General features: G+C 36.4%; 5 protein-coding genes across 7 annotated transcripts; 2 read left to right on the top strand and 3 right to left on the bottom strand.

Moving 5' to 3' along the window:
- The first annotated feature begins 2,694 nt into the window (after positions 1-2,694).
- On the top strand, positions 2,695-7,562 carry LOC121972466 (kinesin-like protein KIN-10C). Its single transcript, XM_042524134.1, has 16 exons — positions 2,695-2,965; positions 3,174-3,336; positions 3,494-3,694; positions 3,784-3,970; positions 4,068-4,273; positions 4,374-4,615; positions 4,742-4,837; positions 4,914-4,962; positions 5,292-5,345; positions 5,437-5,530; positions 5,608-5,906; positions 6,002-6,048; positions 6,550-6,571; positions 6,649-6,711; positions 7,074-7,112; positions 7,206-7,562. The coding sequence occupies exons 1-16, from the start codon at positions 2,772-2,774 to the stop codon at positions 7,242-7,244; spliced, it is 1,995 nt and encodes a 664-aa protein (XP_042380068.1). The 5' UTR covers positions 2,695-2,771; the 3' UTR covers positions 7,245-7,562.
- A 1,592-nt stretch (positions 7,563-9,154) lies between these two features.
- LOC121972458 (polcalcin Phl p 7-like) lies at positions 9,155-9,611 on the bottom strand. Its single transcript, XM_042524127.1, has one exon. It carries the CDS (start codon positions 9,519-9,521, stop codon positions 9,276-9,278), a length of 246 nt encoding a protein of 81 aa, XP_042380061.1. The 5' UTR covers positions 9,522-9,611; the 3' UTR covers positions 9,155-9,275.
- A 130-nt stretch (positions 9,612-9,741) lies between these two features.
- LOC121972437 (glycosylinositol phosphorylceramide mannosyl transferase 1-like) lies at positions 9,742-14,570 on the top strand. 2 transcript variants are annotated; one of them, XM_042524106.1, is made up of 6 exons: positions 9,742-10,316; positions 11,315-11,705; positions 12,652-12,815; positions 12,889-12,959; positions 13,571-13,765; positions 14,175-14,570. In XM_042524106.1, exons 1-5 carry the CDS (start codon positions 10,009-10,011, stop codon positions 13,729-13,731), a joined length of 1,095 nt encoding a protein of 364 aa, XP_042380040.1. In that variant the 5' UTR covers positions 9,742-10,008; the 3' UTR covers positions 13,732-13,765; positions 14,175-14,570. The 2 variants fall into 2 exon arrangements, with proteins under 2 accessions (XP_042380040.1, XP_042380046.1); XM_042524112.1 differs by having other exon boundaries at positions 14,149-14,570.
- On the bottom strand, positions 13,840-17,625 carry LOC121972448 (probable serine/threonine-protein kinase PBL19). The gene is made up of 4 exons (XM_042524120.1): positions 17,052-17,625; positions 15,387-15,647; positions 14,615-14,737; positions 13,840-14,478 (listed from the first exon to the last, which is right to left on the bottom strand). Exons 1-4 carry the CDS (start codon positions 17,370-17,372, stop codon positions 14,122-14,124), a joined length of 1,062 nt encoding a protein of 353 aa, XP_042380054.1. The 5' UTR covers positions 17,373-17,625; the 3' UTR covers positions 13,840-14,121.
- A 1,967-nt stretch (positions 17,626-19,592) lies between these two features.
- LOC121972423 (seipin-2-like) lies at positions 19,593-25,133 on the bottom strand. Of its 2 annotated transcripts, none has more exons than XM_042524096.1 (2): positions 24,153-25,131; positions 19,593-20,304 (listed from the first exon to the last, which is right to left on the bottom strand). In XM_042524096.1, the coding sequence occupies exons 1-2, from the start codon at positions 25,089-25,091 to the stop codon at positions 19,852-19,854; spliced, it is 1,392 nt and encodes a 463-aa protein (XP_042380030.1). In that variant the 5' UTR covers positions 25,092-25,131; the 3' UTR covers positions 19,593-19,851. The 2 variants fall into 2 exon arrangements, with proteins under 2 accessions (XP_042380030.1, XP_042380033.1); XM_042524099.1 differs by lacking the exon at positions 19,593-20,304 and adding an exon at positions 22,932-23,647 and having other exon boundaries at positions 24,153-25,133.
- Between the last annotated feature and the right edge of the window lie 2,323 nt (positions 25,134-27,456).

The raw sequence follows: 27,456 nt of genomic DNA, 5'->3' as shown, positions 1-27,456 counted from the left end.
CCAGATCGTTCCCTTCAACAACGCCAAGGAGTTATGACAAAAGCTGATCAAGCTGCACGAGGGCACCTCCGACACTAAGGTAAGTAAGAGAGATTTAATTCTTAATAAATTGTATAACATCAAAATGTAGGATGCCGAATCGGCAAGTCAACCATACACCGAATCCAAGATCTACTCAACGACCTCCACGCGATCGGATAGGAAATGGAAAATCGCGACATTATCAGATATGCACTTAATGTCTTTCCAAGGAATACTTTGTGGGTATCCATGTTCCTTGGTATCCATGATAAATGCTTACAAAGTATTTAAGGATCTTTCATTAATTAAATTAGATGAGCTAATTTTGGAATTTAAAATTCACGAACAGACTAATGCACTGCCGGTAGAGAAAAGCATTACTTTGGTTGCAGGTATAAGCAGAATGTGGGAGCTAAAAATCAAGCGCCGAACTGAACCTGAGCTTGAAGACGAATCAAACTCAAAAGATGACGATGAGATCACTGCTAAGCTCGTCAACCTTGTATGAAAATTGTACAAGAAAAAGAAGGGCTTTACAAAACGCGAGATAAAAAAGGTGATCCAGTCAAAGACGACGCAACCAAGCCCAAACTCGAAACTGAAGTTTGAAACCACCTGCTACGACTACAACAAGAAGGGACATATCAAGCCTGAATGTCCAAACCAGAAGCAAAGAAAAAAGAAGACCTTGAAAGCAACGTGGTCCAAATCCTCAGAAGACTCGGACGAAGAGCACAAGCAAGCAAGCTTCATTGCTCTACCAACACAAGCGTACGTGGTCGAAACCGAGTTTGAGTTTGAAACCGGAGCTAAATCAGAAATCGAGTTCAAAAGAAGTCATGGATCCGTATCCATTTTTGAAGGGCCAAACAACATTGTAAGTTCTCTAGCCACTAGTACTCAAGTAGATGAATTATAAAATTGAATTGAATATTTATTGAGAAAATTAGCTAAGTCTAATATCCAAGTCAAGTCACTTCAAAAGGATATTGAATCCCTTAAGGAGGAGACTAATCCAAACTCTTTGACTGAACAAGTTCAAGATGGAACCTCAACTAAGTCCGATAATTTGATGAAGAGAATTCTAATTTAAAACTTAAGTCAAATAACTCAAGGATATATTGGAATGATTTACTTTGGGTTCTAAGAAATTTGATCTGATTTTTGAAAAACAAAAGGTTGTATATAATCGATCCAGACTCAGATATAAGGCTAAACAAAAATTCAGATCATACCTACCGTTAGTGAATTGATCAACTAAGAACATATTCTAAATACGAGTCTTCAAGTCTAATCTGACAAATTAAGTTGGACTTGATCAATATTAAATTCTCAAGAATCAAATTTATTATCTTGATAGACCTTATTGATACAATAACAAAAAGTTTAGGAATATATCAACTATGTTTGCTTTTGTTTTGGGGCATGAATTATAATCGTATGTATGATCTAAATATCGTTGTTTATGGTGACCATTGAATTCCTACACTAATACTAATTGCGTTTCTGCTTCTGATTGGTGTTATGCAGGATAACTATTTGCAAAATTTACATTCTACAGCTTTCCCTTTGTAGTACTAATGTTGTTTGAGTTGTTATCCACCTCTCATATCTCAATCCTAATTTTGAAATAAACTTATTTCAATGAAAAACTTATTTAATGTTTATACAATTTTAAATGTTCATAATATTTTTATTCTTGCGAAAATTTTATTTAAATGGAGTAAAGTGATACAAATATTTAAAAAACACTTTTAAATTAGAAAAAGAGAAAATTACTTCTTTTTAAAACAACCATATTTTTCCTAATAAAAAATTTTAATATTAAAATAAATTATTTTTTTTTCCTCTGCAACTCCGGGCTTTTTATTTTGTTTTACCAACTAAATCTTCTGCCGGACACCAAACCGGATCACCAATGCGATTTAAAACACTCGACGCACCGTGAACAGCTATTTCTCCATATTGATAGAATACTAATACTTAAAATATTATATATTATACCAATATCAATATAAAAAAATTTAGTGTGATATAATATCATAATAAATTTTTTGATAAACTGTTAGTATCAATATGTCTGATATATATCGATATCAAAACTTTTAATATTTTCTCGTGTAGAGAAAGATGCAATAATTAAAATTGGGAGGGAACATCAATATATATTTGAGAAAATTCAAATCAACAATAAGATAATAATAGTAATTTCACTCATAAGTCCACCCAAACCACAATAAGAACGCCACAAGCGCAACAAAATCAAGGGAGACCAAATAATTATTATATTTTAATATTTTAATTATTTTTTTAAAAAAATAATTAAAATATTTAAGTTACTAATTGAAAGAATAGTTATAAAATGGGCTTAATTAAATTAAAATAATTTTAATAAATTAATGGAAAGTATTTTTGATATAATAATATTTTAAGTTTAATAATTTAACACTTTACAATGATTTAATATATTAATAATGTTTTATATTTATGTTATATATATTTTATAAAAATAAATAAAAATATGTAAAATAATCATTCACACGCAGTAAATAATTTTAAAATGAGTTGGTCGGAATAGTCTTAATAGATTTAAAATATTTTATTTTGGAATTTTGATTAAATTAAGTGAATTTACTTTAATTTAAAACATCGATGGATTGAACGGCTACCTTTCCCACTCATAGAACCCTAATATCTCTCCATTTCGAGTGAATTCGACCCTTCCTTTTTTTCTTACTGTGCTGCCCTTCATGGATTCTCCGCTGGCTGCAGGAGGAAGTAGCATGGTTGTTTCGAAGCCTCGTAATCAATTGCGACGAGGTGTTCGCGTGGTGGGCAAGATCCGCCCCTTCCTCGACTCCGAGATCACTGGATCTTCTCAGATTTACTTGAACAGGTTTTCTGGAGAATATGCCTCGGTCACCTTCAATGATCAGAGTAACAGGTATGTTGTTACATATTTTTTTTTTTGAGCAATTATAAACATTTCGTTCAAAGACGATCTAGTTTTGACCTATCAAGATTTTTATTGGTTGTGGATTAAGGTGTTTTTATAACAGGTATGAGTTTTGAATAATGAAAGTGCAAAGTGAAATTTAATTGGTTGTGGATTATTTTAAAATTGTCTCAAACTTGCTTTTGTTGTTCTGTAGTCGTACAACCTATAAGCTGGACTGGTGCTACGACCAGGGTGAAAGCATCTACGATGTCTATAATGGAGAAGTTAAGCATCTTGTTCAGTGGCTATTTTGTGGGCGAAATGCTTGTGTTATTGCTTATGGTGCTCGGGGAAGTGGAAAATCCCAGCTAATTCAGGTTAAATACTGTGTTTTTTTTTTCATAGTTTAGCTTTCTGTGTGCTAGGTATAATATTTATGCTCTTTAAAATGGATGAAAAAAAAATTGTGTTTTCTTTTCCTGTATATTTTCTTCCTCTATCTATCCTATTTAACCAAAGAGTAATGTTGTCCAGGGAAATGAAGAGAACCTTGGCTTAGCAATCATTGCTTTAGATGAAATCCTAGCCTTTGCCAATGAAAATAAGGGATCTGTTTCAGTATCTTGTTATGAAATGTCGCAAGATCATATATATGACCTTTTGGAACCTAAAGAGCACGAGGTCCTTATTCTGGAAGATGCTGCCAAGAGAATTCAACTCAAGGGCCTTTCAAAGGTAGCATAGTTAGTCATTATACTTCTAAAACATGGTTTCCTAAGCTTTGAATGTATGACATGGAAAGGTATATGTATGTTTGGTTTCAGGTCCCGGTAAACTCTATATCTGATTTCAAAAAGATATATTTTCATGGATATCATGCTGGGAAGGTTTGCCAGATGCCTGATAATAGCATACTCAAGAACCATAGAGGGTTGATTGTGTATTTATCTTTTGTCGATAAGGAATCCAACAATTCTCTTGTTGGAAAGATTAACTTTGTTACTTTGGCAGGTAGATAAAATTTATACCTTCATTTTTTTTTCATAAAGAAAAAACTTCACTAGCTTATTCTTGTATTGTTGGTTGATGTTGTTATCCATCATTAAAGATTATGAGGATACAAAACCAAAAGGTCATGTGAAACCTCAACTAGCTGAGAACGCTAAGATTAGCAAGTCATTATTTGCACTTATAAATACTGTGCACGCTCTTAATGCCGGTGAAAATTTCATTCCCTACCGAGAAAGCAAGCTAACTCGCCTGCTGCAAGATTTCTTGGGCATAACAAGTATGGCTGTATTGTTTACCTGCTTGGTGAGGACCTTATTTATTTCCTCATTTATCCTTATCATTGTTGTCATTTTTAGTATTATCTTATTTGGTTGTTCATGTTATATCTCTTTATCTGTTGTAGAATCCTGTTCTCTGTCAAGATACTGTCAGTACAATCAACTTAGCATCTAGGTCATGCCAAATTGTCAATCAACAACGTTATCACTCGGCGAAGGTTCTTAAGAGTGTTTCAAGACTAAACCAATCGGTTATGCCTTCTTCTGTTGGAAAATGCAAATTATCTGGATTAGCAAAGAAAATTGAATTCTCTAAATGTGCATCAACCGGAAAGGAATATGCATCACCATCTATGTCAAAGAGAAGGTTGTCCTTGTCAATATTTTATTCTTTTGAATGATTGGATTGAGGTTTCCATTACCATTCCTTTCGTGACTTGAGCTGTATAGTCAGGACAATAGCTAGTATAACATGTTAAACTTTTATTGACAGGCAAGAAAAGCTAGGAAGTTCCCCAAAGACGACAAGGGCTTCCTCATTTTGTTCAAATGAGAAAGAAAATGAATTTTCGGCTGATGTCAAGGAAAGGTATCTTCTGTTAACAGAATGCCTATCATTATAAGAAGATAACAAGTAATTCTTTATCATTTACTTTTGTTCTCAGGGAATTGCTCAGCAGGGCCAGTTATCTAAATAAAAATGAGATTATGAAGGTATTAAATTTAGTATTTTTTTTTTTTTCCATTTTAGGCTTTGATACGTTTGTGATCAACTTGGCCAATTAAGTGTATGAATTTATTTATTTGAAAAAAGGATAAAATGGTTGGAAGAATTCACCATGGTTTATGGTATAATTATAAATAATCTATGAATTCCAGTTAACCATGTTTTTGGTTAGCTATGAAATTGAAAAATATCCATCTTAATATTTATGTTGTTTGATGCAAACATGAGGGATAAAATTGCTATTCTTCCATCACAACAGGTCCAATTAGGATTCTTTGTAATTTCTAGCAGAAAGATTTGTTTCTTTCTTTTTCAGGGAATTTATGATTTTGTCAATCCAAGTTATGAAGAACACACCAAGCCAAAAGGGGTCAGTTTCTTCACTCATTGCTAAGATTTTACTTCAGTTTTCAGTATTGGACGGTAACATATCATTTTAATGTTTTTACTGATATCAAAAGGGGTCAGTTTTCTGCCATACAAATGAACAAACTAAAATTCAGGATACTACTTCTGGACTTGTATTGGATGAGAAGCAGCCTACTGATGCAACCGGTCCGTACTAGGAACTAAATTTTATATTTGATAGAATGTGCTTCCTATCTTTTCTATCATTTTGTTTGCAATCCTAGATTGCGCCAAGGATGACAATGAGAAATATTTAGTGGATGAAAAACCAAAGGATGCAGCAGCATCCCCACCCATAAGTGAAATGTTGAGAGAAATGACAAGTTCAATGAAGCTTCTAAAGACACAAACAAACTGTGTCGAAACACCAAATAATTCAGTATCATGTCTCCAACACATTGACAAAGAGCAGATTGATCCTCAAACGCCTGAAGTTTCTTTTACAATGAGATTAGACAATGAAAATATCTCATACATCGGTACTCCCCGAGATATCTTTAAAACTCGAAGTACAGGACTGAAGGTAATGCATAGAATAAATAAATTGTCATTTATACTTTTATCTTGAATGAGTGGATAGCTGACTGGAGTTCTCTCTATTTTTTTTACTATCCACAGAAATGTCTAGTGCGAGATTGTCTTACCTTCCTCAACAGTGCTAGCAAGTAAGTTCAAAGATTATCATTTTTTTTTGTTTTTGTTTTTGTTTTCATTTCTATTCACATAGGAAATTAGTTTCCATGTCACTAAATAAAATTTCATTTCCTAGCATTTAAATATACTATTATGCTCTCCAGGGAAGCTAATAAAACTGCAGTTGGAGGTCAATGCTGTAATTTTCTGCTTTTACATTTTACTCTGATTTGTTTTAGTCTAATAGAAAGTTGTGGCTACATCAGAATGCAAACTGAATATAAAAGGCATCACAGTTCACTAATCTATATTTCATCAATATTACCACCATGTATAGTCATGTAAACAATCTCTACTCCAAAAATCTCTTAACTTTCAACTGCTATTAAATATTCAGAGTAGGCATCATGACCGATTGTGAACAATAGCTTTTAATGTTTCATTGTTAATTCCTATTAAATATTCCACCGTACATATTATATTTTGTTTAGCCCAATATTTGATATACTTCCCCTCTTCTTTTGGCATTGCAGGGAGGAACTGAAGGGATTAAAGGTAGATTGAAAATGAGATATTTATCTTTCTCCCTTTTTCAGTTGAATAATTTGCTAAATCTTTTATCCATTGTGTAGGGCATCGGAGAGAAGAGAGCTATGTATATACTAGAACTCCGTGAAGAATCTCCCTTCAAGAGTGTAAGTTTCAGAAAAGAAATGCCCCGACTAAAATAAACTAGAAGAAATTATTCTATTTCTATTGAGAGAGGGTATGAATATTTTTAAAATCAATCAATGTTTTATAGTTACAAGAATTGGATTGAATAAAATACTAGTCAATGATATCAGTGAAATATTAATCTTGTAGAGTTTAATTGAGAGTTTTGTAAATGATAAAGACAAGTTAATTCATTCTAAGCAGATTGTTGGCCAATGGATAGTCATGAAACATTTTCTATTTGTTGTGTTTTTTTTACTTGTTTAATATTTGTAATTTTTCTTCCTCTTCCTTTGGCTTTATCCATAGCATAGCTAAGATTATTTTGTGCTGTAATTTTCAGATCGAGGACCTCAGAGAACTAGGCTTATCTACAAAGAAGGTAATTCTGATCTGTTTCATTGCGATTTACGCTTTTCATTTTGAGCAGTAGTAATTTTAAGATGATTGATTGATGGTTCTAGTTTTGTTCCAGATAAATGCAATGATGAGAGGAGCGCTTGGAGACTTTTGATACGAGTTTCTCCACCTTGATTCGTTTGTTGACAGTGAGAAGAATGATTCACAAGTCTCTCAATCTGTCATTGTAGTTTGCTCGACTATTAACCTTAAAAGAAAGTGTGTTTGCCCCTGGGTAATGGTGACACCTTAGTTTCTCATATATGGATAAAATCTCAGTTTCGACGAATACAGATAAATTGTCTTTAATAGGCAGTTGACCCAAGAACACTGAGTTGATGGGCCATCTGCCGTGAGCGTTTTGTAACTTATTTTGATGGTTGATGAAAATTTCTGCGGGTCAGGGTTAATTACTCTGAAGATTTGTGAGTAACCACTTGGCGTCAATTTAAAAAAAATGTATTTTTTACTGTTTGCTCGATTGTTTTTCTAGTATTTCTGTAATGTAACATGTGTGATGTGTGAGCCGTAAAAAGTCACAAGAGAAACAAAACCAAGTTGCGCAAGTCATAAGTACCTTGACTTGTCTTTTAGCTCATTTTTAAATGTTTCGGGTCTTGCCTTGTCACCCTTATGCTGCGTTCCTCAATTAATAACTACAACACAATCTTACAATTTGATAGGGTTATAAATGAATCTAATATTTATCAATCAATTTAGTATTCAATTTGGTAAAAATTTATTTATGTTCGTTCAATATATTGAACACACAAGATTAATTAAACAAATAAACTTTAACAGTTTGTAAAATTAAACAAATAAGTTTGTTAATGTTCGTAAACAATATTCATGAATATTTTTATTAACAATTTTTACAAATAATATTCATTAATAATTTTTTTTAATATGTTAAATAAATAATAAAATAAATAAATAAAGTTAAATTATCAAGCTCAATAACCAATCAAACAATTAAAAGTTTTAAGCAATAAAAAAAAACTTAAATTGAGAACTTGATAATATCTAAACGAACTAAGCTCGAACTAAACTCAAGTTAACCTTACATTAAGAGCTCGATAACATTTAAACGAACCAAGTTCGAACCAAACTCAAGCTAACCTTAAATTGAGAGTTCGATAACATCTAAACGAATCAAGCTCAAGGCAAGCTTCAAACAAGCTCAAATTCATAAAAAATAAACGAAGTCAAGCTTGGACAATCATTTCAAGAGCTTGATTCATTTTAAACTCGACTCAACTCGATTCAATTATCTTATCAAATAAATTTGAATACCCGAAAAATTCTATTAGACTTGACTCAACTTAGTCGTGCAATTTGACAATATTAATATATATACACTACTAATTTGGGTAAAATTAATGTCAAAAATCGGCATGGCGTTCTTTTTTTTTTTTTTGTAAAGTCTTTTGCCTTTAGATATTTTATTTTAAAATATTTTTTTTATTTTAACATTGTTGTTGTAAAAGCTATCTAAGTGATTGCTATAATGCAGTTCTTTATTTTCAATTACAATATATAGAAGTTATTTTTTTAGCTTTTAAAAATTCTTTTAAAGCAATTTTAATTAAATTTAAATAATTTTGATAAATTGATAAAAAAAATATTTTGATATAATAATATTGAAAATTTAAAATTTAACATTAAAGTTTTAAAATTTAACTATAATTGTATAGTTACAATAGATAAAAAAATCATATAGTTTACTTTAATTAAATTAAATCCTGAACTCTGATTAGCTGCTATAATATTGCTGGAAACATTTAATGAAGTGCTTTTTTTTGCACTTTTAATTTTTACCCATATTAATATATACAATAAATTTTATTTTATTTTCGAAAACTATTAATTGATTTTTACTCCAATGTAATTATTTTATCAATCAATTATAGAAATATCATTTTCTACAAATATAAAATTTTATCGATAATTGAAATATTATTTCAAAAAATTTAGTACAATAGTTGCTATTTATGAACTCTATACACTGACCCCATAATTCTTCGGCAAGTTGCCCGAAAGAGAAAATAAAGAACAAAAAAAGAAGAAAGAAACAAGATTTACGATCTTCTCTTCTCCTTCTTCGCCATGAGAGAAATGAAAGGATTAAAGAAGAAGGAGAAAAGTTTTAGAAAAGTTTAGCAATGTCCTTCACGAGGCCCGGATTAGCATGGCAGAAGGCGATGAACTCCTTGAAGTCAATGTTGTCGTCGCCGTCGGTGTCGATCTCAGCCATTACATGGCTTACGTCGTCGGCGTTGGTCGAGCCTAGGGTTCGAAGAACTTCAGAGAGCTCGGCTAGTGAGACCTTCCCATCTCCGTTGGTGTCGAAGCGCTTGAAGATCCTCTCCATTTCCGGCGTCACCCCTTCCATGCTTTCTTCGTCGTCGTCGTCGAGCGCGGAGAAGGGGGGAAGAATATAACGAGAAGAAAATGGAAAAGAGAGGACTGATTAGCGAAGAATGCGCGGTGGCAGGTTTATTCTTTTTCCTATATTTATGAGATTAAATTAGTGGACAGAAATTATCATAAAAAGACAAAGTTGTAGAATTATTTTTTTTCTGATAATTTTTTCTAGTATTAATTGACAATGACTGAGGCGATTCTTGTCTTCGTGCTGTGTCCGATCTCGGGCATTTGCCACCGACGACGCAAGGCGAGCACACTGCGCCGGCGGGCGGACCGCTCATTGCAAAAGGTGGAACCGCCACCTTAGCGGCCCCCTGGGTCCGCTCATGAAGAGATCAGGCGACGCCCAGCGATCGATCCGCTGCAACCGCTGAGATCTACGAGATCTGATCGGTTTCGGTCGGATCTCTGACCGGCACCCCGGCGCGCGGCTGTTTCATGGAGTGGCGGCCATGGCCGCGTTCGTGGGAGTCAGAGACGTCACATTGGCGGGCACTGGCGGGGCCTCGGCGGTGGCGGTCTCGGGCGGAGCATCTGGCGAGGGTTCCGGCCTGCCGTACTCGCCGGCCAAGATGAAGGCGGCCTCCCGGGGCCGCGCCTACTATTCCCTCCTCCTCCTCCCCCGCGTCCGGAAGCTCTCTAAGGTCCCGATCCTCCTCGCTGCCGGCGTCGTCCTCGCCATCCTGCTCCTCGTTCGCCAGGTAGGCCCTCTGATGGGCTGGAGCTACCATCCGTCTTTGTCCTCCGCCTCGTCCTCCAGGTTTCACATCCTTCTTGTTTTGTTCCTTCCCTTGCATTTTGCCGCAGTGAGTACTTTGACCTTGAATCTTGCTTCTCTCATTGTCGTGCTTAGTTTCTGTATTGGAGGTAGGTACATAAGACAATTAGAAATGAGGAAAAAAAATCCCCTTTCTGTTAGTTTAATCTAGGGTTCTACTTTGTGGAATGACCTGATTTGTGGGATACATGGAATCTGGCTCACTGGTGAACGTGAAATGTCACTATTTTTTATGTTATTTTACTTGTTTCATGAGTTGGAACTGGAGCATTATCCCTTCTCTTTGCTCAAAGGCTCACCTTCTGGGTTGACCTTGGTAGAAAACATTGTCAGGTGGTGATTTGTCTAGGATGCCATATGTTGAAGAATGACGAGGTGTTGTTCTAAGTTGAGCTAATCTAGAATAGAAATATTGTGTGGAATAATGGGTAAAATATCATTCCATTTTGTTGCCAATATGTATATAACCGCGAAAGCATGATCCTATGATCTGTTACACCTTTAAAATTTGAAGCTAAAGGTGTTAGAAAAGTTGCCACATAGGTTTTTTTTTTCCATTTGGACCATCCTTAGCTCAATTAGTAGACCAAATGAATCCATAAGTTCACTGATTTGAGGAAAAGAACATTTTCAGATAAGAAAGGGGGATGAGAAACCTAACAGCCATTCCACATAAGGGGATGAGAGTCCTAACAGGACCAAATATGTTCAACATGCACTTTAGACGACTTTAAATCAATCAATTTCTCTATTGAATAGGTGATATTGGATGGTAGTAGAAGTACTTTTGATCAATCAATTTCTTTGCCCAAGTGGGAAGTAAGTGATGGAATTGATATCGGATTCTTTAATTATCATTGGCATTTTAAAATTCTGCTGATATTATATCGTCTAGCTAATCATTGGTTTTGTACCACCCTATATTTCCTTTCTCTATGTGCTGTTATTTATGCTCATAATGTCTCACATTATGCTTATAGGGATGGCTACACAGTGCTTATTAACACTTGGAAGCGTGATTCTCTTCTCAAGAAAACTGTGGCTCATTACGCATCTTGCCCCAAGGTTGATGCAATACATGTAGTTTGGAGTGAACCGGACCCTCCATCAGAAAGCCTTAAAACCCATCTCAGAAATATCTTAGAGTCCAAGTATTCAAATAAGCCATATTTTCAGTTTAACTTGAATGAGGAAGATGACTTGAATAATAGATTTAAGCCTATTGAAGGCCTCAAAACTGATGCAATCTTCTCAGTAGATGATGATGTGATAGTTCGTTGCTCTATGCTGGAATTTGCATTCACAGTCTGGCAAACTGCTTCCGACACAATGGTTGGATTTGTTCCGCGAATGCATTGGTTAAGTAAGGAGGTAATCCATCTATTGCAATAAGATCTAGCATGTCTATTGTGTTCTTTCAATATGTCACAGTATATTTGTAAGAATCGTGCTTTAAGTTTTAAATCAGATTTTGGAAAGCACCCGACATGGCATGCAACAAATTTATTTCATAAATTGATTGCTACTCTAATGCCTTTTACCAATGTCATTCCTCTTCTCGTGTCCTGAATAGAAATTATAGTCGGAATAGATGTGATACCAAGTGTTTGTGATGATGTGATCGTACAAAAAGAACTCAACCAATGTGGTTGTCATATATTACCGTTTTGAGATAGAAGAACATTACACATTCACATGTAGAATAACCTTGTTAATTCACATATATTTATGCAAACAAGACAAGGTAAATAGAAAATAATCATAGATTTTTTTTGTGGGTAAAAAGAGAAAAAAACCTGTGCAGATTGCCTATGCCCCCGCATACTCATCCGCTATGCTTCACTGGTTTGTATATGCCAGCATATGCATGTATAATCATGTCTATTAATTTAATCATTGATTGGCTTAATTAAACCATGCCAGTTTATCAGCTGTTCTCATCATTTTAAGAAATAACTCGATATGAAATGCCTAACATAGCATATTGTGTTTGATTTTATGCAACTACAATCGTAGATGGATGAAAAAGGAGAATTTTTGGCTTATGATGTGCATAGGAATGCTATATCTGGTTTAAAGAGGTCACACTTGGATCAGGCTTAAATATATAGATTTAGTTACAAAAGCTTCTATAGCAGATTAGGGATTTAACCAAAGAGAAACCCTGAATTATGATATACCTTGATTGAAACTAATGACCACAATTTTGTTCAATGATCATGTCATCATCTTTGCGTTCCATTTCTATGTTTAATGACTTTTCTATGAAACACACTAAATCTGATATCATTTAGGCACCTGATATTTTCCAACACAGGAGAACGGTGGAATTCACTACAAGTATCGTGGGTGGTGGTCTGTATGGTGGACAGGCACTTACAGTATGATTCTCTCAAAGACTGCTTTTTTCCATCAAAAGTACTTGGACATGTATACACATCAGATGCCATCAGCAATTCGTGAATATGTACGCAGGAAAAGGTTTGTAGTTGGCAGCAACAACCTTATTAAGTTCGTTTAATAGTTTGAACCATTAAGTTTATGTTCCTTGCAGAAATTGTGAAGACATTGCAATGTCTCTGCTTGTTGCCAATGCCACTCGAGCTCCTCCAATTTGGGTTAAAGGTTCATGTCAGAAGTTCTTGATTTCTATGAGTTCTCGCAACATATGTTGCCTCTGAAACAAACAGGAAATCTGATATCTCAAACACATAAATACAACAGGATCAAATTATAGAGGGGAAAAAAAATAAATCCTAATTTGGTTTTGATGTGCAACTCACAAAATGTAGCTTGCCAACATGATTCTTTGACAACCAACATCCAGTTTTACGGTGTCTGCAACACATACACAAGTTTCAGGCAGCCTTCACAAAAAATCACATTGAGGAGTTTAGATTAGAACTATTTTTTTCTTCATGAACTCTACGCTTGCATCGCAAGAGTTACTGTTACTACAAAAAATTGTCCATGGAAACTTCTTTTGTTTGTTTATTTGTGCTAGTTTTTAGCCATTTAGCCATGGTGTTGAAGTGTCTAAGGATGTTCATTGATGCAGAGAGAAGGATATCTGAATCAGATATGTTTCAATTTGGCATACTTGGCCAAGTTGGACCTTTTACTGCTGTTGGCGAAGTGATTGATTTTAGTGAAACTATTAATGTGTTTAGGTCGTGATAAAGCTGGTTAATCATATTCTGTCCTTTGTTTTGGATTTTTTTTCCCCTCCTTTTCAGGCATGATATATGAGATTGGAAGCTTTGGCATTAGTAGCTTGGAGGGCCATATCGAAAGGAGGACAACGTGCCTCAATGACTTCATTTCCCTTTATGAATCTATGCCTCTAGTTTCAACCAGCACGAAGGCGGTAGATGCACGACAAGCTTGGTTCTGGTAGCGGAAGCCCAAGCCCTGCAGTCGTTCATCACCAAGTAAGCAAAAAACACTGCTCATCCTACTTGCCCATGCTTCATTTCGTTTTTTTTTTCAAGTAAACACTGAACACTGCAAAGAATCAGAATTTTCATCCTTAGCTTTTTCTTCTAAGTAAACAGCTGCTCTTATTTCTTTCCTAACTCCATCAAGAATTAGGCGCATCCATAAATTATGAGAGCAATATATATAAATATATATATATTGAGAGTGAAGGATAAACGCACTGGACGACTCAAACATTCTTGTACACAGCATCTACATTACTCTTTGCCACACACAATCTAAGGCTTCACTTTTCACCTTTCTGATTCTAAATAGAGAGTACCACTTTTATTATTATTATTATTATTATTCAATGTATTTGCAATGCTGTTCTCAGTGTCTTTGAAATTTCGCTCATTGAAGGGCGAGCTTTCGGGTTCTTGACAATGCACCTATTGGCCAGCTTAGCAACTTCGCGTGCAGCCTGAAGAGGATACTCGTTTCTCAGTCTTGGGTCCACGATCATGCTAAATCTCCTGGAGTCAATCGGAAACTGCTGCACCCAATCTAGGAGCCTTTGCTCATTCTTTGGACGGTTCACCTCTAGTGATCGCCTACCTGTAAGAATTTCGTACAAAACTACTCCGAAACTCCATACGTCACTCTTGATTGTTAGATGCCCAGTCTCAATGTACTCTGGAGCTGCGTATCCTCGAGTTCCTACTACCTTATGAACAAAAGGAGAATGTGTGAATGATTTACAGCCAACATTCTTTCTGTGGAAATAAGATGGACCATAATGCTTTATTTCATTGTTAACCTTCTTCCTGATTCGATGCATTAATCAGATAGGAAAAACTTACTGCTGTCGTCACATGAGTATGCCCTGCTTCTGGTCCTTCCCGTGCCAGGCCAAAGTCTGATAATTTTGGCTTGAATTCCTTGTTTAGCAAAATATTTGAAGCTTTGAAATCCCGATATATTACCTGCAAATTTATTGGCAGTCAAAAGACAAACTTATTTCAACAACAGTGAAGATATAGTTGATTATGGCTGTCTTTCAGTACTAAGTAAATTTGATATAAACTCTGCCATCACTGAACTAGACAGTGTAATCATCCCAATTTCGATAATCTAAATCAAATATAGATGTTCCAACTTTTCCATGGTACTTTTACATATATCTCGACTTACCTCCATTTAATATGTATTCTGTGTTCTTACTTGATAACATCCCCTATCAGTAGAAAAGTTAGACTTCCTGTATCTTGGTGTATTGATCCTTTCACAGGAATCTTGCTTTGCGACAAAGATTTCACCGCCAGAGTTTTTTGTTCAGACTCTTTCTCTTGTTTTTTAGTTATTAAAATTATATATGTTTATTACCTAGAATGATTTGTTTTAACCTGACTCGAATCTTGCCAATCATGATCCAAGAATGACCTGAATCAATGTATATTAGAACAGAGAACTGCTTAGTTTAACCGGCATGTAAAGGAGTTTAGTATTTGTATCTGCCAATCCCGATTACCAGAAAATTCATTCATGGAAACTTTGGTGCATGAGAAATTACTCGCAGGAGAAAAAAGGAATCGCATAAGCAAATTTTGTAAGATGAAGAAGTTGAGAGAGAACCTGAACTTCTAATCCTTCATGTAAATAAGCCAACCCTTCAGCTGCATCTAAAGCTATCTGTAATCTTCGGTTCCACAAAAGGACAGGATAAGCACGGTTGAATAGATGATCTTCTAGCGTCTTGTTGGGCACAAATTCATAGACCAATAGCCTATGAGCTTCTCTTCCATCGTCTTCAGAACAATATCCGATAAGTTTCACGAGATTTGGGTGGTCAACGACCCCAAGGAATTGGACTTCTGTCAACCATTGCTTATGCCCCTAAATTTAAAAGAACAGCATCAGCTAAACCGACAATCCACTTGTTCAGAAGGCCAGTACGTATTTTATATATCTGACATGTAAGCATTCATCTTGAATCAAGAGTTCTGTGTAGGACCAACTTGGTTATCTTAAATGAAGATTTGTCAGTATCATCATCATCTGACTATAAATAAGACCAGATGAAAAAGGTTCACGATTGCATTGCGCCTACACGTTCAGTGTCAAAACGTGTCTAAAATATATGAAGAGAAACTTGTAACTATCACAAACGATAAAAAATGATCTCAAAGATATTCTAGCTATATAAATTTTAGAGCATTCATTCATTCATTCATAAATAATTCAACTAAGCACACGATATATAAAGGAAAAAATATTCACAGAAAGATACTGAGCTATATACTAAGGATCACTAGTAAAAGTCTTATTTAGTGGAAACCAGCATCACACAACTAGGGATGACAATATGTAGTACCAGTAAGTTCGGTTCGGTCACCCAAATAAAAAGGCTCAAGTAGTTAAATTATGTATCCCAATTGGCTTCAAGTCAGACAGATTTGGATTTGGTTAAATTTGAGGGTCTCTGCATACTAAGCAGATTAAAGTGGGGTATTTGCGTGCTCAGATACCTACTTATCCTATTCAGCCAAAATTTAGGTAGAAGACTAAGAACACAAGGCTAGTTATATAATCGATTTTGAATAACGGGTAGTACCAACTACAAATGGATGCGGGTGCCTACCTTCTTTCATCCCTACAAGCAATAGGTTCAAAAGAGTTCGATTCCAAGTAGAGGCATATAATTATTTGAGATCTCTAAGGCAATTCTTATTTGCTATTTGCTTATCTGAAGAGTCTGTTAGAAGAGGCACTTACTAAAGACAGTCTGATTTCATTATTCACAGTGAAGTATCAGTTTGGTAACTAAGGGATGTTGACTTCCCATTGGTTTTTCTCTTAACAACAATATATCGAAGCCCTGATATCCATCATCATCTTTCAAAAAAGTGCCAAAGATATTATCATATCATAGACCAATTCCTGTTGGAAATACTTCCTAACTTCCTCAAATCTCAAATTATAGCTGAATACAACAAGTACACCAGTAAACGAACTTCCAAGCAAATCTCCAAAATGCATTCAAAATATGGCATCCCAAGTGAGATTTTGTTTATAGATTTCAAACTTCTTTTTGTGAGAATTTTGATTACCTGAGGAGTATCATCACTTGTGCTTTCAATCGATCGAAACTGAAGTAAAAGTATCATATCTTGTAGATATGTATGATCATAAAATGCAAGAAGATTAAAATAGCAACCTAAAAAATCATTCAACGCTCAGCCAAAAATGTCCTAAAGAAACTAAAATTTCTATTCAGGGCAATCCAAATCGCTGGCATACCTGCAGTCCCTTAGGGTTGAGCTTCTTGATGGCGATGGCCATCCTGTCGCCATTCCCGTCCGGAGGTTTGATGAAACCCTTGTAGACGCTCCCGAACCCGCCTTGCCCGATCTTAAGCATCCTGTTGAACCCGCTCGTGGCGATCCTTAGCTCTTCGAGCCCGAAGACCCGCAGGTTGTGGGCCTTCTCCTGGTACAAGTCGGGTATGCCCCTTCGCGGCGACGCGGACGCCGTGGACTTGCAGGGGCTCATGTTTCCCGCCGACGCCGCCTCGCCCTTTTTCTTCTTCTTCGTCTTCGTCGCGTACCCAAAACACGCCATCTCTACCGCCGGTCGCTGAAAGCTTCGAGCAAGAAGGCGTGAAATCTATGGGGTTTGGATCAAAAAGAGCACATTTGGAGGCTCGATCTCGATCTCGATCTCTCGGGTTGGACGGCGAGTTGCAGAGTGGAAATGGAACGAGGCTGCGTGTTCTTCTTCCGACCCCCCTCTCTCTCTCTCTTAGTCAAGACTATTGGCCTTCGACTTTCCTCGTTTACAATGCGAACTGCATTGGTTCCCCTTTCATGGGAATAAATATCGCCTTCTATGCGGCCCCCACGCGTGCGAACCGCTGATTGGTCTTTTTTTTATAAAAGAGAACAAATGTAGTCGAGGGAGACATTCAAAGCGTACTAAAGTTGTTCACATAAGAAAGTCCTTGGACTTGCCTTTGCTTTTAAAAAAAGAAAATAAAATCGGTGCACATGGACCATGAATAATTATTAAAAAAAGTACGCACATAATTTATCAAAATATAAATATGAAGATAACTCTCTCAATTAATAGTCTACAAGGCCTATAAATGGCGGAGGAAAAAATGTTACTCATGTCTTTTTCTTGGACCTGTTCGTTGAATAGTTAACTTAGACAAGTGGGGTAGAATGAATATTTATGAAAAATTAGATCGAAAGTGACTTAAATATTTCCATAGTTGTAATTTTCCAATGTTGATCAATTCAATTTAATCCCTAGGCTAGACATGTACAACAAAGAACTTCTGCAACAAAGTCATTAGTCATTAGGATGGACGACCAAGTATAGACTTGGTTTTTTTTAGGATTAAGACACAAATCTACAATAAATTTTTACATATTCTCTTCTTTAATATATGGGTTAAAATTTAATTCTTTTTTTTGCGATTTATTGAAGCGATAATTTTAATTTTTCAACTATATTCTATATTTTTTCCAAGTTTTGAATTGTATTTCCTACGAGGGAGGAGAGAGACAGCAGAAGGAATCTTCCAACTGCTTTTTTATTTTTCTCTATCTCTTTAGTGAAAATGAAGAACATAGATAAATTAAAATTATCTAAATTATTATTATTATTATAAATAAAAATTTAAAATCCAAATTTCCTTATTTTTTCTTCCCTCCAAAAAACATTATAAATATTTTCTGTATTGGTTCAGCAAATTTCCTTAGTTTATTAAAAAAAATAGAGGGGAAAAAGGTTTTATTACGCGATGATGACGTGGACAGTGTGTGATGATGACCTGGGATGGGAAATTATTGAAGAGGTTCCTTCCATTTATTAAGCTGCTTAATTAATGCATGTGTGACTTGTGAGAACATAGACGGGTCATCCACATTATGAAGTGAAGTCGAGGTGGTTTGAATTGACATCAGTAATTTCACCCGACAGACTCTCATTTCACGCACCTAATTTTCATAATTTCTTAACATATTTCAGAAATAACTCTACCTTTTCTCCCAAATTAATTTTGTCTGAAACTAATCGAAACTAGAAAAGTTTAAATCTCTTAAAACCAAAACCAATATACTTGTTAAAGCCCCTTTAATGTTTATTATGCCAATGAATCTAAATTTGATAGCATAGATAGAACAGTAAATTCTTAAACTTATAAAAATTTAATAAAATTTATTTTAAGTTTAATATAAAACTTAGAACAATGATACTCACTAATCCACATCCCCGATGAGTCTTAAGGCTCTCTTGATTCAAAAAATATCAAATTTTTGAATAATATAGATTCATCAAGTTAATTTCAGACGAGACTAACTAAGAGATCTAGAGAATTCCAAATCACTTTAAATCAAAATCAATATACTTTTAAAATTGAGAATCTGAATTTTTAAATAGGTAGAATAAGAATTTTAGAGATATGATCTTAATTTAATTCATTGCTCTAATTTGGATCTAATGATAAAAATATATTTTGATTTAAAATTATTCAGAATTTTCTAAGTCAATCGGTCAATTTTCTTAAAAAGAAAGAGGAAAGGTATTTTAGAAATACACTATGTGATTTAAGCATTACAGAGTTAGGTACTAAATTAAGATTCTGACATCTACCTGTGTGTTTTAGTAAAAAGCCGTAATTTCAATATTGTTTTTTCACAATTTGGTCCTGTAATTTGTCTGCTGGAGTGATCTCACTCCAAAGGTGAAGATATTTAAGCGTTCATAATAATATTAGCTAAGATACTTTTCTTCGTTTATTAGACACAAAATAACTCTGTTTAGCTACTAATAAACTATGTTAATGACCATCTTAAGCTCTTCGTTGGATGGAAATGTAGAACAAATGCAACTTAATTTCTTCAATGAACAATACAAAATTATGCAAGTAATAAACTATCATACATAACATAAGAGTGAGTTGGAGGGGATACCAGATGCCAATGAGTGTTTGAAATTGTCGACCTGACCAAGTTACTTGCATAACCATTATTGTTAGCTGGAATTGGAGGCTAGCCCCATAACCGAGCAGTCGAAAACACTAGCAAATGAATATTTAACCACCCGGGCCACCGCCACCACGCCTTGCTCCAGGAGTTAAAATCGATCTGCAACATACAAGTACAGCGAGCAAGAGCAGGATAAACACGACCATGGTAGTCCAGACGAACACAGTGATCTTCCAGTTCCATAGAATTCTCTTGACAAGAGGAAGCTCGGATTCAAGTTTCATGGATGCAGAATAAATCTCAGGAATACCAGCACCATCCCTATACTCTGCTCTCTGTTCTAGAGACACCCTAATGCACGTAGTTGGTTTAGTTCCTTCAGTGAGTCCTTTCATTGGTAGCTTAAGAACTTGTGATTCGTCCGAGTAGCCTGCTAATAGAAATAAGGATTTAAGGAATGTCTGCAAGAAGTGAATCTGAGAGCTCTTGAAGCGAAGCAAGCATGGATGTCTTGAACTAGATGTGACTTTGCCATCTGAAGTTAGTAGTTCCACTCTGACCTGAACATGAACCGAATACATTTAGGGTCCGATACAAATTACACATGAACCATGACAAAGGATTATGGTTATTATGAACCCATATGTAATTATGAAGTAATGGAGGGTATGCTATGTCTTATTCAATAATAACTTATAAATAGGTAGAGAGGAAGCTACTTAGGGTATCCAATTAGAAACACTTCCCTTTAATCTAATATCAAATCCATTCTTCTCCCCATAATCTGTCATGCATCAAGCATCTGCGCATTCACTCTATCTCTTGGCTCACTACCTCTCCTCTCTAACATGGTTTCCCCCCATTCACTCTATCTCTTGGCTCATCACCTCTCCTCTCTAACATGGTTCCCCTCCTCAGTCAGTGTCTACGGTCTACCTCCTCAACCAGTGCCAGATTCAGCACCTTCTCAGCCCACAAGCATCGGCTCCCACTCCACAATCGAAGCAACGCATTGCTCAGTGCCTCCGTGTTGTTTCACCCTCTTTGTGCCACAAGAGCTCCAGAAACAGGAATTGGGGTCTGCCTGTTCTAAGAGTCACAAAAAGGAATTGGGTCCTTGGCCTGTATCAGAGACAGTATCTGACGAATCAAATGCAAAAAGAGATTATGTCCTCTTGGTGAGGAGATTTCAGAGTGATGCAGATTGCAGGGAGAATTATTTGAATTATTTTAAAGTACTTGAAGACAACTTCAGATTGTAGGCAACTCCAATGCAAATTAGGCAGGAGAAAAACGATCTAAATCTAGTTATTATGTCCTCGTAGGAGATACCCTTACTTTCTAGAAAAGTAAGAAGCACATAATAGTAGCAAGGTCAAAGTGCAGAGGCAGAATATCCAGCAATGGTCTAGGCAACATGTGTGCTCATTTGAATTCAACATCTAATGACTAAGATAGAATATGCTTTAGCAGCACCAAAAGAGAATCAAGTTACAATGCATATATACTCAAATTTGTATTTCATGACGGAACAAAAAGATATAAAGATTGATTGATTCTAATGACCGATTAGCAGAATTGTTAACCAAACCACTAAGGGGCCTAGAGTGGACTATATTTGTAACAAGCTAGATTTGTAATATGCAAAACTTAGCTTCATTATTACCCATCAATAACATGATAATTCAATACTGATGGACAACATCCTAATTCACATCTCTAAACTTTGTCTGAAGAAAACTGTTTAACCAATCTTTGGCACTGGGTTCATCAAGTGATCAATGATGTAATCACTCAAATGATTAACAAACAGTTGTTTTACCAGAAAGAAGAATTCATATTACTTCTATGAAAAAACCTAATAACACTTCAGTGAATAGCAATACCAGATATCTTACCAACCCCCTTCTATCCATTTGAATAATACTATCTATCTTCGCAATTCTTTCTCTAATTACATCAAAGCAGACTTTTGTAATACATAAAAACATTTAAACCTTGCATGAATACTTCTATTTGGTCCATTCCATAATATTGGCCTAAGTGAGTAAACTAAGGGGGCGTTTGGTTTAGGGTAATAGGAGTAGGGAATGGGAATGAGAATCATTGATTCCTATTGTTAATGTTTGGATTATAGGAATAGAAATACAAATAAGGGAATGAATCCTTGAAATTGGGTAATGACTCATTCCCATGTACCTCCCCTTCAATGAGTCATTACCCTATTTTCATCAATCAAAATATTCCCTTATTCCAAAAATACCCTTGACTTAAAACTAAAATTTTCTCCATTAATATCAAATATCAAAATATATTTATTTATTTTTTCTTTCATATCACTTATCTCTCCTTATTCTCTCTCATTATATTTTCTCTCTCATCATTTTATCACACACTTTCTCTCTCCTTAATCTCTCCTATCACACTCTCTTTCATTTTTTTCTCTCATTACACTTTCTCTCTCATCATACTTTCTCTCTCCTCAATTTCTTCCATCGCACTCTCTTCCTTCTTTTGTTCCTCATCACACTTTCTCTCTCATCATACTTTCTCTCTCCTCAATCTCTCCCATCACACTCTCTTTTCTCTTTTTTCTCATCACACTTTCTCTCTCATCATACTTTCTCTCTCCTCAATCTCTCTTATCACACTTTCTCCTTTTTTTCTCAACGCACTTTCTCTCTCATCATACTTTCTCTCTCCTCAATCTCTCTTATCACACTTACTCCTTTTTTCCTTAACACACTTTCTCTCTCATCATACTTTCTCGCTCCTCAATCTCTCCCATCATATTCACTGTTCTTTTTTCTCTCACCATACTTTCTCTCTCCTCAATCTCTCTCATCACACTCTCTCTCCTCATTTTTTTCTCACTATATTTTCTCTCTCTTCATCCTCTCCTATCATACTTTCTCTCACATCATATTTTCTCTCATCATGCTCTCTCCAATCACACTCTCTTTTTTCATTTTCTCTCATCACACTTTCTCTCTCTTCATTCTTTCTTATCACACTTTCTCTCTCATAATACTTTCTCTCTCATCATTCTCTTTTATCATATTTTTCTCTCACATTCATCTTTCTCTCACATCTAATTTTTTCTCTTATTTTCCTTTAAGGGTAAAAAAAGAAACTTTGATTTATTCCGATAGAAGATATACAACTAACCAAACATTGCTTTTAAGAGTGATATCCATGCTCATACCCATTCCCATTCCACAATACAATGATTCCCATTCCGATTCCTATTCTTAGGAAAGAACCAAACGTCCCCTAATTGATGGTGAAGAAATCAAATACAATACAGATTGGTACTTTTGGCGTTGGAGGTTGAGCTTCAACTGTAAATGTGGCAAATAGCATCTAAGCGCTTCAGATATGACTCAATAGTGGCAGTGTTAACCATTATTTCTCCAGTACATGTTAAATAAACAAAAGATGCTAAGTATCAATTACTGAGGTCAGTTCTTTTCTTCTAGATGCTCAATCTCAATTACTGAGGTCAGTTCTTTTATTCTTTCTATCAGTAAGTATCCTGCATAAAGAACTATGTTTATTCTTGTATTTCATGAGCATCTAAAGAGCAATAAATGATAGAGCAACTAGCAATAGTGTTAACTCTGACTGCCAATGGAACATAATAATGCATGCCCATAAACAATCATGTAAAGCTTATTGCTACCGGGGACCAGCAATTTGGTGAAGGCTCAGCACCTTGCCATGTCATCTATGATCCACTATGGCAAGGAACCGAAGCATGTTTGAGGGAGTTTGTCGCGTACTTTTAAGAAGATACAAGTACATATATATCACTCCTTGGACATCTATTCCGATCTGACACTTTGTGAGTAGTTATCCAAGGGCAGCATTGCATATCTTGCATCTCTTTATATAAGTATTTACCTTCATAAAAAAAAAATGTAAAGCTTATCACTGAGTGTTTTGATAGTGAGTGGAATGCTCTAGTGCTACACAAGATTGTGGATCGTTTCAACAGGACAGTAAAATTTACCATATAGAAGAGGACTGATAAGTAAATGCATGCTACGAACATTTAGATGAATAAGGTAACTGACATCTGTATTAATTTAGAATGCTTTGATCATGCAGTATATCACTTTTACTGTAAATAGGGGGCAGTTAAGGTGATTGTGGGACTCTGCCTCAACAACATAAACTTGACAGATTGTGTAGCATAATGGGAAGGCAATTACTGACTATGCTAGGGTGTTTTACACGAAGCATACCTGGATAATAGAACAGTATGAAAACAATGCAAAATTATCAAAACCATCTTGAGAAAAAGATAGAACATAAGCAAACAACATAGGAAAAAAATACATCAAGCAGCATGCAGAAAGAACCAAAGGTGGAGTTAAAACGGCCTTTAATATGGAGGATTAAATACCTGGAAGACTCCAAGCTTTCTGTTGTAATCTGATTCTGGTAATTTCAATGAAATGGTTAGCTGTAGTTTTTTATTAGGAGAAACAAGCCGCCTAAATTCATGGCCTACAACATCAATTGTTTCACCAGAACCAAAGCAACCATCTGATGTAGTTACAGGTACAAGAGCTTCAGGGATAGGCTTAGCGTAATCAAAACTCAATTCCTCAGTCATGGATACTGGAGCTTCCACTACCCTACGCATGGCCAGAAACGTTGCCAAAGATGAGGCTGCCAAAAGCGCAAACAAAATGAAACAGACGTATAGTGACCAGAAGCAACCCCATGCCAACCTCACCAGCAATTTCACAGCCTCCTGTGGCTCGATCAGTCTCCCAACCCAAAAAGGGTGAATTTTATAGAGGAAATCCTTGAACAATCTAAAAATCCTCCGCCTTGCTGCATCACTTGCCCGGCGAAGAAGGCCGAAAGGATCGAGAAAGAAATAGAAAGGGCAAAACAGTACGCAAAAGGACAATTTAGCGAAGCCAATTAGCAGGCTGAACTGAAAGAAGACAGATTTAATCACGACGTCGACCGAGGATTCCAAGAAGCCCCTTCGCGGCTGCGATCGGGCACCATTTTCCTCGGAGTCAGCTGGACGGGCAGGGGCTGTAGCTCCGGACTGAGCAGGAACTTCCTCTCGTCCGTCTCCTCCTCCATTAGCAACTTTTTCTGAGGTGATGGAAGAAGACGTGGAAGATTCCGAATCCGATCCCTGGCCTTCCAATGGGAGCAACGTCTTCCACCGCTTCCCGGACGGCGAATCCAATCCAAGATGCGGAGGGGAATCGGAGAGGAATACCTCGTCTTGCTCAGGTAAAAATTCGAGGGCGTCGAAGAAATCGAGCTCCTCCTCCTCCCGTTCTTCCTCCTCGTCGTGAGAGTCCCACGCCTCCATTGACAGAACGGGGCAAGGTCCGATTCGGCAGGGTACGCAGACTTCATGTTCGATTACGAGGCTGACCCGGTTCGAACCTGAACTGGCTTCGACCAAAATTTAGTTAATTCGACTCCAATTCACCGTAATAATTATTTTCTCCGTTGGATTCTATCGGTCGGTGTATTCGACTTTTAAGTACTTTCAATAACTTTTATAAATTTTAAAAGTCTAATCTATTTAATTTAAATTTTTATAAACTCCAAAAAAATATAATGATACCCAACTTATATTTTTATAGAGTTTTAAAAGTCATGTTATATTTAAATTTAACCTTTTAAAATCCTATAAAAATCTGTTGTATCCAAGCTTTCAAAATATTTTCATGAATTCTTTTAGAATTTATTAGTACAAACTTTATAACATACAACTTTTAACCATCATATATGATTAGTAAATATATATATATAAAATCATCTACTCACCCTTAGATTTCTATAGACTGTTAACTCTACACATCTCTCTCTTATTTTCTTTTCTCACCTTTTCAATGATGTTCTAACTCTCTCATACGCACGCACACCCGTAGCAGAACCCTATCACCGTTTCACCGCCCCTTCTAGGTTTTACATCAGATGCTCTACCTTTATACTTTTCCAGGATTTACAAGATAAAAGAAGATTTTGAATTACTGATTTGGGATTGATCTGATGATAATATAGGAGGGCCCCCTCCCAGGAAGTACAACGCTCAGGTGAGCGTCAAAACCAAGATGTGCCCAGCTAAAGGACTAACCGATCGGAAGTCCATACAGGCCGATCGGTCGGAAGAATTCACCGATCGACCATAAGAATTCAAGAAGGGTTGGGTTAGCCCGCAGCGCACTGAAACCAAAGTCATTCACGCCGTTCAGATCTGATATATTTGTAAGGGGTCAGGGAATTGGCTGGTCAGGACGATCAAGGGAAGTTCAATCAGACTAGCGGCCGACAAATTAGACGGGGGATACGTTCCAACATCTTTTTGGGAGTCAATGTCGCTGGCCGACGACGCTGATGGACAGAAAATCGTACGGGAGAAGATTTCGCCGCTTTGACAAAGATGCGTTCGCCCCGTTATAGTAAGACGTTAGGGACCCTTTCTCGATATTAGCTTTTGGGGAAATTTTGGGAATGCGCGTCTGCCCGGGAAGTGTACAGTCAGCCCGCCGAGGCTCTATATAAGGGGAGAGGTGGCCATCCGCGGAGGTAGGGCTATAAATGAACCAAGCGTTCGTGAACAAGCTTGGTGTTCGGCTTGATAAGAGCTTGTTTATGTTCGTTCAATATACATAAGATTAATTAAACAAACAAGTTTGAACAGTTCGTTAAGCTAAACAAACAAACTTGAACACATATGTGTTCAGCTCGTTAATGTTCGTGAACAACATTCGTGAACAACGTTCGTGAACAATGTTCGCGAACAACGTTCGTGAACAATGTTCACGAACCATATTTATTAGTAAAACTCTTTTCAATATGATAAATAAATAATAAAATAAATAAATAAATTTAAATTATCAATATTAATAACTAATCAAACAATTAAAAGTTTCAAACAAGCTTGAATTGAGAGCTTGATAACATCTAAACAAACCAAGCTCAAGCTAAGCTCAAGCCAAGCTTGAATTGAGAGCTTGATAACATCTAAACGAACCAAGCTCAAGCCAAGCTTCAAACAAGCTCAAGCTCATAAAAAATAAACCAAGCCAAGCTTGAACACTCATTTCAAAAGCTTGGTTCATTTTAAGCTCGGCTCAGCTCGGCTCGGTTATCTTATCAAACAAGCTTGAACACCCCAAAGCTTGGCTCGGCTCGGCTTGTTTACAGCCCTACGCGGAGGTAGGCGCAGACGTCTTTGAGGCACCACTATTCACTTCTTTACTTACTATTTTCTTCTTCGACTGTTGTGTGACTTGATCGTTGGAGGGCCGTCGCCGGGAACCCCTTCCCGGCTTGGCACTAACGACTTGTGATTGCAGGAGCGGAGCACTTTCATCGCAGACGAAGACCCACGTCACGGTATTACCCGGTGGCCGTCTACTCAGCTTCAAGGCGGGATCAAATTGGCGCCGTCTGTGGGAACTTCAACCTGAACCCAGAAGCAGAGGATGGAAGACACCGGACGATCAACGACCGTAACGCTGACGACAAAAGAGTTGGAGAGGTTGATCCAAGCCGGAGTGGCAAAAGCAATGGAACAGCACAACGAATGCTAGCCGACCGACCAGCACAGGATCCAGCCATCTCAAGATCCGATCAGCCTGGAGATCCTGGTCGTGGAGCTGAACCCATAGCCCACCCAGGCATAGGCAAGAGATCAAACACGACCGTTCCAGTACCAAACG

This window comes from Zingiber officinale, chromosome 1B (genome assembly GCF_018446385.1).
Source record: "Zingiber officinale cultivar Zhangliang chromosome 1B, Zo_v1.1, whole genome shotgun sequence".
NCBI lineage: Eukaryota > Viridiplantae > Streptophyta > Magnoliopsida > Zingiberales > Zingiberaceae > Zingiber > Zingiber officinale.
This window is presented reverse-complemented; position numbering and strand designations above follow the sequence as displayed.